Source organism: Typha angustifolia, chromosome 10 (assembly GCF_048772165.1).
Source record: "Typha angustifolia cultivar Huaian chromosome 10, ASM4877216v1, whole genome shotgun sequence".
Lineage (NCBI taxonomy): Eukaryota > Viridiplantae > Streptophyta > Magnoliopsida > Poales > Typhaceae > Typha > Typha angustifolia.
This window is the reverse complement of record NC_133248.1, coordinates 10,043,655-10,054,666: the sequence shown is the minus strand read 5'-3', so window position 1 is coordinate 10,054,666 and position 11,012 is coordinate 10,043,655. Positions and strand designations below refer to the sequence as shown.

The 11,012-nt window shown below is 37.8% G+C and overlaps 2 protein-coding genes across 3 annotated transcripts; one reads left to right on the top strand and one right to left on the bottom strand.

The window, feature by feature from the left end:
- Positions 1-987: 987 nt before the first annotated feature.
- LOC140768394 (transcription initiation factor TFIID subunit 12-like) lies at positions 988-7,458 on the bottom strand. Of its 2 annotated transcripts, XM_073108656.1 has the most exons (9): positions 6,754-7,458; positions 5,273-5,437; positions 4,491-4,790; positions 4,254-4,361; positions 2,933-3,007; positions 2,671-2,749; positions 2,496-2,560; positions 2,327-2,362; positions 988-1,489 (listed from the first exon to the last, which is right to left on the bottom strand). In XM_073108656.1, the coding sequence occupies exons 1-9, from the start codon at positions 7,303-7,305 to the stop codon at positions 1,367-1,369; spliced, it is 1,503 nt and encodes a 500-aa protein (XP_072964757.1). In that variant the 5' UTR covers positions 7,306-7,458; the 3' UTR covers positions 988-1,366. The 2 variants fall into 2 exon arrangements, with proteins under 2 accessions (XP_072964757.1, XP_072964756.1); XM_073108655.1 differs by having other exon boundaries at positions 4,254-4,790.
- A 106-nt stretch (positions 7,459-7,564) lies between these two features.
- LOC140768395 (uncharacterized) lies at positions 7,565-10,565 on the top strand. Its single transcript, XM_073108657.1, has 5 exons — positions 7,565-7,813; positions 7,910-8,016; positions 8,474-8,975; positions 9,349-9,464; positions 10,146-10,565. The coding sequence occupies exons 1-5, from the start codon at positions 7,565-7,567 to the stop codon at positions 10,348-10,350; spliced, it is 1,179 nt and encodes a 392-aa protein (XP_072964758.1). The 3' UTR covers positions 10,351-10,565.
- The last annotated feature ends 447 nt before the right edge of the window (positions 10,566-11,012 follow it).

The following is an 11,012-nucleotide window of genomic DNA, read 5'->3' as shown; positions in this document are numbered from 1 at the left end:
TAGTAATGTCTATTACAACTAAGTATAAAGCTTGTATCAAATAACCTTCACTCTATTTTTTTTTCTTATCAATTTAGTATAGTTTTAGAAGTTAATGAATTATGCTAGTCTATAGGTTTTGATTTACTATACCATATGGGTAAATTAAAAATAAGTTGTGGAAGGACTAGTTTAATAAAAAAAATATATTCAGCGATAGCATTGAGTTATATCTGACAAAGATTAATCGATTATAAACAAATTATAGTGCTATATAATCCATGATTTAAATTTATTGCGACCTTAACGCCAGTTGTCTAACTAACATATATCCGAAATAATTGACCTCATTATTTAATTTATAGTTAGTTTAAATGGACTCATAATAATAATAATAATAATAATTTTGCTAGCAAGGTGGGGACACACCACGTGGACGCTTGCCTCTCTCGATCTCTTGTGAACATGCACCCATGGGATGCTGACAGTGGACCTGGTACCACATATTAAAAGCAATGCATCGGAAACACTAGTCTTCTCGTAGCAACTAAGAACCCTTGGATACTCGTCACTCGTGCCACTCGAGTATTAATATAAGGTTTAGTTCGTATTTTATTAGTGAAATGTAGATAATGTATTGGATAATGTCATTGGTATGAGCAGGATGTTTTACTTGATGACTCGAGGATGATACTTGGATAGGATAAGTACTAATCGCTGTCAAATTACCTAGATCTCGATGGCCTGGCAGTTTTATAACCAGAACTTTTTGGTAGGCAGACATTATAACTTGCACTGTGAGGATCAAATATACTACTGAAGAGCAGATTCCAACTGTTCCCTAAGGAGTGGAAGAGACAAATTCTTCCGCATGTTCAATGGAATCTCCTTAACATATATAAAAGAGCTGGCTTGTGATGGTTAAAACTAGATACTAACTACTACTACTACTAAAATTAAAATAAGATAAAAAAAAAATAGTACAAGTCCCCCATGCACATCAGGATGTTACTGTAACTATGTGAAATATTTATAAAGCCCACATGCGATAAATCCAAAATCTTGTTCTAAGAAATGTCATACGACTGGTGCTATTAAACTGTGGCTACAAGATAAACCTTTGGAAAATGGAACAAACTCCACAGACCACAGCTACAACTTTTGGATCTTCAACTCCAACTGCAGGCCTTTCCCATGTTCCATGTTGTAGAATGTCATCTATTTCATCTTTTTGTATTATTGATGTCGATTGGGCCATAATCCCAATCTATGGTAAGAAGTTTGCGGTACGGTAGGCAACTTATATGTAAAGGCCTTAGGGTGAACCTTTTTGGCTTGAATTCATTTCAGAAAAAAAAAAAACAATTAGCTTGAATTGGACTGTTTTTTATGCATTTGGGGAACCTACCAAAGAAGCCTTTGGTGTGTGAGATTTCTGGTTAGCTGCAGCTTGCACAGCAGCAGAATTCTTTGTGTTCCCGCTATCACTTGCTCCAATCGATTTTTTAATCTGTAAATAAACACAAAACAAGTGTATCATTGAAGATGTGGAGACCAACAAAATGAGGATTTACAGTAGGATGCATCCACACATTAGCAACCAAAGAAAAATTAAAAAGTCAGTATTAGACTGAAACCAAGGTAGCATGCAGAATATCTATGTCTAGGTTTCTTTCACAAATAAAAGAGTTGATGGCTTCTGCTATACATTGAAAAATGGTATGAATGACAATAGAAAATTGTATGTCCCTCTAGTCCTTCAAATGCAGGCGTTGAGAGAGCAATCTAACTTGCATTGGAAATTAGTCAAATTACACCACTTTCTATGTATTCTTTTTCTTCTTTCCTATTCATCTCCAGTTATTGATATTTTTCCTAGAGAAATTATGATATAGCCGTTATGGCTGATATATTTCCTTGAATCCTCATTATTCTTTAAGACGATCTAGCTTCAATCTCTGGCTGTGCAACAGAAAAAAATAACTGCATACCAACATTCTATTGTTTAATAATTCTGCCACTTTAGAGTTATTAAATGAACTTCCTTCAGCAATATGAAGAATAGCATGTGAAAAATAAAATGATAAGCAATTACAAATTTAACTCCTAATGAATCTTATTCCCCACAAAAGGGGATGAATCTTTTGATCACACACTGAACAATCATCAACCGACAGCTAGGGCCGAGTTTCATTTGTTCAAAGCTTGTAAATAGGCAAAACATATGAATTCTCCAGGGTATAGAAAAAGATATAACACTACTATACTATAGAACCACAAAATTAATAAGAGGAATGTATGACAAAAAAAGAGTAAAACTTCTGCAGAGAGAGAAACTGAATCATACCACAGTGAGTCTCTCCTTGTGAATATCATTCATGTGCTGTCCATCATGCCCCAAAAAATTCACCAAAAGAAGATTATCAGACATTGTAAGGGAAAAGCAGAGAAAAAGGCAATAGAAAAAATGAAAGGGATCTCTCCTTCTATTCATCTCACATATAAACTTACAATACCTGCTTCTTGTAGCATTTGATCTCATCTCCACCAAAACCAGGCATTGTCATATTCCAGCTCCTCTCTGCAAGGAAAAGTACAGCTCTAACACAACCATATATGAAAACAAACTGGGAGGAAAATAGTATTGAGGACAAAATCAGTCATATGAAAAAACAGACTGAAACTGCTTACCAACATGGAGTAGTATGTCTTTTGATTCTAGCATAGTTGACTTTCTATGCTTTGCCAAGGAGCAAGCATATGTGGTAATCTGTTCATGAAACGATAATTGACAGAAGACGGCAACCAGTAAATATAAAAACTTGAGAATAACAACCATGTTTGTGAACTTCTTAAACAGGAGATCCTGAACTCCATTTTAAATGAACTAACAAATTCAAGGAAATCTTCATCAATCTTGAAGGGAATTTGTAGCTTTTAGATCCAAACTCACCGATTCGAGAAAATCTTCAGCAATCTCAATGAGAACATCTTCTACATCAGACTCCAACTTCTCTGATGGATCAATCTGCATGAAGAAACATCAATGAAGAAGATTGAAGCCTATTGTCTGGTGCATTCTTCAAAAGTGAACAATTGTAATCCGTCAGGTGTGATTATGTTCAATTAAATCAATTTCCATATCAAGGCAATAGGAGTAATCCAAACCTAACCCATCATGATAGCAAGTAAACTTGACGCTAGCTGATTGCATTAAATAAGCAGGATCGTAACTTCCAAATCATAAAATAGTCAAGTCTGTTTAGGTGCAAAATGTCAATTGTCAAATTTGAAGGAAAAATTAGTATGTTAGATGGAAATTCAAGTCTAATGGATACCTAGTAGCCAGTACCAGGACTTTTGGCCTTGACCAAACCCTGACTGATACTGGCAGTTTGGCAGATAAAATTTTCCTGAATACGGTCTGATGTCCAATAAATGGATGTTGTGTGGGTTTAAAACCTGGATTGAGATGTGATTGCAATCCCTCAGAAATACAAAAACATATATACAATAAACATATATACAATAAAATCCATGATAATCATAAAAAAATTCTTGGTAGAAGTCTTCTTAACTTCAATTGATTGCATGTCAAGTTTAAGTGGTAGTTATAATTTCAATGAAGATGGAGAAAGGGTGCACAGTAGTTGGCACTCAAATTGTAACTTCAAAGCCAATGGCTGCTTTCTTATCAGTATGTTCTACAAGACAGAAAAGTGTATGAGGATAATCCTTCACAGAGATCTCCAATAACATGTGCAAGACTTACGCCAAGGAAAAATTAGCAGAGAATTGATGAACTGAGAAAAATAATTAAGATGGTAAATTTATCAGGATGAGGTTTCTATCCATATGAGCTTTAAAGTCTAACACCACAAAAAGGGCTCATTTTGATTCCTTTATGAGTTTATAAATCAATTTATCAACTATAAATTTCCCATTACTTTCTGTGTATGATTTTTTTTTTCCACTTAAATACTCTTGCTTGGCATAATACTTTTTTCTTTCTTATCTTCACTTTTAACATTGTGGAAGGACAAGTAAGATTCAACAAATGAAAGAGGGGACAAAATATCTCACTATTATTTAAGTGCGATTATTGTCTCTATATTCTGTGTCTTTATTTAAAGAAAAAGATGAAGATAGAACATGGACAGTGCAAAACAGGCCCTACGATTCAAGGTATACATAATTATTCTTGTCTCTAAAAACATTGACCAAGATTGCAGAATATCCATATGGAAATATAATGTCAGACAAGTGTAATGCACCTGGCTAACCAATTCCTGGATGCTTCTCTTGCTGAGTATGTGAGTACCAGATTCTGAAGCATCTGTGGTAACAATAGGTGTGGTAGTTCCAGATTGGGCAACCCCAGCCTGTAAAAGAACGGGAGGATTGGATTTATTAGCAGTCGATGCAGGAGCTCTAGCAGACTGTTGTTGTAGTTGCTGGTTTCTATGTGCAAGGTATTGTTGATTATGTTGTTCTTGTGCTAGATGCGGTACCAAAGGTGGTTGTTGTTGCTGCTGATGCACTTGTTTTTGTTGCAGGTGCTGTTGGGATGGCGGCATATTTTGCTGATGTGAAGTTGCAGGCAGGGACTGTTGGAGATGGTATGGTCTCGGTTGCAGAACATGTGGCTGTGCTTGTGGCCTATATGAAGAGGAAGGCATAGAAGGTGCATGCATTTGCTTTCCCTGAGGTGATATCATTGACTGCTGTACAGGTTGCTGACCCTGTGGTAAAACTGATGCAGAATTTGGAGCCATGGAAGAGGCTCTTGATAAACCATGACTGGGAAATTTCTGCAGAAATAAGAAATGAAAGAAATATGCTTGTATAAAATCATAAAACCAAATTATTCCACAAAAACTTAAAAAGGTTGCCTCCTAGCAAATTGATATAACCTGAGCAAATAAACAGCAATACTAGCCAAGCAACACCTAAGTTGGATATAAGAGCGCTGCATCAATTATCCCATGCAATCACCATTACTGGCCTTGACAATTATCTTCAAATAAGCCTAATATGATAACATCCCACCCAGCCAGAGCAGGGGGGAGGTGGGTCGCGAGTCCACTAACCATGTTTTGCCAGTTGACACACATCATAAAAGCTTCACATGGAACATCATAGATCATTGATTTATCTAAATTACTATCTAATCCATTAACTAAACAAGGAATAACTATATTTAGCTGGATCAATGAGAGATGCAGTTTTCTAAGCAAGCAAGAGTCCAAATTATATTACATAATATTATATGTTAAGTAGATTCTTCACTTACTTGTGGATTTAATGCTTGGTTAGCAGATGGAGAAGCTGATCTTACTGGTGGTTGACCAAGTCTCTGTGGTTGGGGACCTGAAACTGCAGTTGGCCGCATCTGGGAAGCAGTACTAAGAGAGCCAATCATTCCGATATTCTGAATACCTGGCATTGGTTGTCTGACCTGAAAGTCAAAATCAGAGTAATTGGTAAACAACAAATGATACTAAATAAGTAAACTTCAAAAAAAAATTATGCACTTCAATGCATAAGATAATTATAGCCTAGGAAACTGAGTTCTTGACCAAACTAGCTCTCTTAAAAATTTCTTTTATGTGTCTAATATATTTCAAAACTTAAATACGAGACTAGTGTGTTTGGAGAATAAGTCGCTGACTGAATTTGCGACTTTCAAATATAAGTCATACACTAAATCAGCAACTTATATAGAATTTTCAAATCCTCCAAAAAGTTTGCCGGGTGTCAGAGAGAAATTTCTATATAAATTATTTTTTGGTTCATTGACTTTCAAATATAAGTCAGATCATCATCTTACATATAAAGTCCTCCCTCAGATTTGATAACTTTTTAAAAGGATTTGAAATTTCTATATAAGTCACTAATTCAATCAGTGACTTATATTTAAATATTGTTAACCGGGTTAGCAGTTCCAAACACACATACTTTTATATTTAAGTTTAGAAATAAACTAAAGTGTAAAAAATTATGGGTAGACTTAAAAGAGTCAAAAACTCTAGGAAACTCTATGACAAATTAAAACACAGTACTAAGTAGCCAAATCATTAAATTAAAGGTTAAGAACCTCAAAACAAAGAGGCCATGTCCTACTGCAGGGCAGATAAGCTTCAAAATCAAACTAACTCTAATTTCTTTTCAAGTATTGTTGAAATTACAAATGTCAGCACTAAGTTCAGGAAATAAGTGAAAGATCGTTTCAGTTGGACATCCAATTTTAAGAGCCTGCTCAAACAATACTTTGAAAGCAAAAAATGAAGCTAAAAGTGGAACCAACATATTCAGCGGTCTATATCCAGTAAGGAATAATACAACATAGTAAACAAGGATATAATCTAGTAGATTGATTTAATTATATTGGAAGCATTGTGAAGCCTATATAGCTCTAAATACAAATGATTTTTATGATAAGAAGATAAAAATAGGGAGAATTGTTATGTCTATCCTTGTTATACTGAGCTAGCAAATTCTGCAGATCCTACCACTACTTGAAATTTCAGTTCATTGATTGTCTAAACAGAAAGTCTAATACTCCTATAGGTACTTATTTCTTTCTTTCCAATGATGCATAGAATAGAACGCTAACAAGTAGCAATTATTACCAATCCTTGGATAGTACATATATCAGCACATAACTTAGAAATGTCATGGCAAAAACAGAGAAATGCCACTAATACTGCAAAGTCCATAGTAAACAACTGAGGGAAGAGGAGTCAAACAAGAAGGCAAAATCTCAAACCCCACCTGGGCATTAGACGCCGGAGACTGCTCCGTTCCCCTATGCAACGGACTAAACGGTTGGCTAAATGATGGCGATGGGCCAAAGGGGGGCAATGTCACGGGCGGCTGCGAAGCACGTGGATGGTGAGCTGGCACCCCAATGGCGAGCCCGCCTCTCTGCACCAGAGAAGGAGAGGACGAGGACGATGGAATAGGAAAAGAAGAAGACGAAGAAGACGAAGAAGGCGCAGAGGACGAGGAGGAGGACGGGGAGGAGGAGAAGTGGGGGTATGGAGATTGGGGTCGGATTCGACCAAGAGACAGCCTCTGCTGTGCTTGGGGTTGGTTTTGGGTAGGGATTTGGAGATTTTGAGGGTTTTGGGTTGTGATTGTGGGAGTAGAAGTGGAAGATGAGGGCGGAGGTGGTTCGGGGGCTGGAGGAGGGGGTTGAGATGGGGTCGGAGTTGAGGTTTGTGGTGGTGAAGCCGCCGTAGTAGTTGGTGGTGCCTCCGATGATGACGGTGCCGGTGCCGGCGCCGGCTTCTCTGCCAGCGGTTGTGGTGGGGTCTCCTCCATGGCGTTCGACGTTTGATCTCTGAAATCGAACCAAGCCGCGAGTTGGGAAATGGGAATCCAAGCTCTTTTTTTAGAGTATCTATGGGCCTATCAGGCCGGCCCGCTAAGAAAGGAAAGCCCGATACGAGTGTACAGAGGAAGCGTGCTACCGCACGTGCACTGCACGTAATTAGAAGTGGTAGAGTGTGAGAGCAGCCGCCTTCGAGAGTTCGAGGACCTTACCTCATCGCCGACAGACAAACCTACGAGCGCGGCAAAGATGGGGAAGCGCGGGAAGAAGCAAAGAGAGTCACAGAGATCTCGTCACCTTCTTCCTAAGGGGGATGACGAAGACGGCGACGACTCCTTGCCTTCCTCCGCTTATAACCTCCCATCGTCACCCGGAAAAGAGGACGACAAGGACGACGCCGACTTCATACAAGAGGAAGAAGAACAAGAACAAGGACACGAGGAGGATTGTCCCATTGGATCTCCATCTAAGTTCCATCTCTATCAGATATCGGTCCAGGTTGGCATTTCGTCGAACATCTCATCTCCCCCTTCCTTTTCCTCGCTTTGACTTAGAAACTTTACTTAGTAATGCACCTTGCTGGAATTTATGCAGTCTCCTAAGGGAGACATTAGCTACATGCAAAAGTTCTTCTTGATGTACGTTGGTGGAAGGTTCCCAATCCACTTGCAAGAAGACTTTTGCGGCACCGCGCTTCTCAGGTGTGGATGTCATTTCTCGGTTCTATTTTATATGTTCTTTGCCATTTGGAGTGCGCTGTGCATTTAACTGAGGAATGTGGAGAAACTGGTAGCTATTTGGTTAATGGAATATAATTTTGAAATTTTTATTTGATCGTGAAAAATTGACGTTTTATGCTCATTCTATTGGATAGGATGGCCAGTAGTGAACGTAAATGGGGGCACTAGGGGACTTTTTATGCTTTATGAGATGCAATAATGCAACGAAGTCGTTCTTTAGGGCATTCTTACGAGCGTCTTGTGGTGTCTTGGTTTTCTTATCTGCTTATAACATAGAAAAGATTATTCTAGTCTGGAATCTTGTCTGTGAATTCCAGATATTATAAGGACTGCATGTAATTTTATGCGTAGCTTTCACTTCTTTGAAATATTAACTTCAATGGAAGTTGTAAAGTTGATTTTCTTATCACTTTGGCAGTACGGAATGGCTCCGCAGTGACCCAAGAAGAACATCAGTGGGTCTAGATTTGGATCTTGAGGCACTTAACTGGTGCCTTGAGAATAATCTAAATAAAGTTGGGGTGGATGGGTATTCGAGAATCTCCCTTTTCCATGGAAATGTTTTGCAGCCGCATGAAGCCTGCATCGTCAAATGTGAAGTTGAAGATCTCATGAGAGTTGTTGCTTTAAGTGAGGAAGATAGTTCTTCAGAAACTGTCGAGCTGACTAAATCAGATTCTTCCTTTCCGGTGAGCTCAACAAGTTCGACCATGTTACAGGTTGCACTGCCCAGCAGAGACATTGTCTGTGCATTCAATTATAGCTGTTGTTGCCTCCAAAGACGTTCAGAATTAGTTTTGTACTTCAGGCATGCTTTTAGAACATTGTCAAAAAATGGTGGTATATTTGTAATGGACTTATATGGAGGTAGATCATCAGAATGCAAGCTACGGCTCCAGAGGAAATTCTCCAACTTTACTGTAAGTCCTGTGAGATAATTTGGGAGTTTCCTTTTTTCTACTTATCAAAGTGCCTAGTATTTCCAAACCAAGTCGTAAAAGAGACAGACTAGCACTCTTCTTGAAAAACAAAAAGAAATTTGATCTCCTGTATATAGATAGAGTCAGGGAGACATATAACAACATCTGCTGTCAGAAAGACAATCTACTAAGCAAGTTAACATTGACTTTACATCACTTAATCTTAAAAGATTTATTAGCAGAGAGGGGCTTGGAGTCTTTGCCTACTTGGTTTTCTCGCTCATTGCTAGAGCTTCTTTCATATTTTAAATTGTTTCTTAAGCTCTCAGAAAGATATTTGGAGATTTTCCCTCACTTTTATCTATGAATGCAGTATATCTGGGAGCAAGCAGAGTTTGATATCTTAAATCGCCGAACAAAAATCAGCCTCCACTTCCATCTTGGAAATAAGAAGATAATACGACATGCTTTTACATATCATTGGCGCTTGTAAGTTGCATCTATAATACTCCCTCCAGTGAATGTATGACTATATACCATTTGATTTTACCACTTCATAATTTAAACAAATTTGTGGTTTTCTTGAACATTTGCATGATGGTTATTTGTGGATTTAAAATTGTCACTAAATTGACACGTAGAGTTCATGTAGAGTTGAATCTGCATAAATTTTTCTTTCATTTATTGCCTCGCTAACAAATGCTTATGTCTAACCTTTTAATCCATATCTTAGCTTAGTTATGACATAAACATAGAAAATTCCGTCAGGCTTGCTGTCTGAAAATTCTGTAAGAAATTATCAAGGCAAAAGAATACAAGTGTCCCTAAAGAAGCATCATAAGGAGAACAGTGTTGATGCCTCTCAAAGACTTGCGTCCACTACTTGCTAGGTTGATTTGGGCGACTAGTTGGATATTGTGCAATTTCATTCTATTGCATATGTTTTGGACCTTCCAATTGCGAAAGAATGCTTGTGGATTCTTTTTCCTGTGGATTTTGATAACTTCTGTATCTAGAAAATGATAATGGACTGTTTTTGTAGTTCGTGATACAGCAGTATATAAAAGAATGAAAGTAAAATCCTTAACTACTAAAAATCTCATTTCTCAAGTGCTCTTCTTGGTGTGAATACTTGGGTTGGATTAAGTCTATTAAAATTTGCTCTTGCAGATGGTCGCTACCAGAAATCAAGGACTGTTTGGAGGAGGCTGGATTCAAATCCATACATTTTTGGATCAGAGAGATGCCAAGCACCCAGCTAAGTGAAAATGTGGAAGAATTTACTGTTGGTCGTGATGTCAAGTATGAAGAATTGTCGTCTTTCCATCAGCAAGATGCTTGGAATGCATATGTAGTTGGTGTAGCAAATGTGTAACTGGAACGTGCAGCCACGCCGCATCTCTCATAACTATAGGCACAACACGTACTTACGTCAATCTGTGATTTTTTCCTTTGATCAGAAAAACTATAGTTATAATTTCTGGTCGTTAATCCCACGAGGCAATTAGTCTAGATCAAAGATTTGCTGTGATGAACACTGTACATTCCATTTGCAATTCTGAATGTAATTTGGAAATTCCTATTCCTTTTTGTGCTGCTTGCAGAAACTCTGATTACCACATACTTTCTGGAATTATATTCAGACTCTTGTATGCCTTCAGTAGTTAATTATGGGAAAGCAGAAAAGGAACATGAGGCCCTGGTTTTCCTGGGGCAGGGTTATAATTTTTTCTGGATGTGGAATTATAATGAAGTCATTTCATCTTCCTGTGAAAGATTTCTGCACCCATGTAACGTGGACAGCCACCAAACGCTTTCCTTAGAAAGAGCTTTCCTTATCTTCCAGAATCCGTGACGCAGTTGATAACCTTTTTGATCCATACTCATCCTAATTTTTTTTCTTTTCACCCATTGGTCTGCCTGTCCTTTCTCTTATCCAACTAGGCTGCATCCTATCATGTATAAGAATAAATAAATGGATCCAATCCAATGAATCATATAAGAGAAGAAAGGACAGCTCGAGGAGAAGCTTCCCCA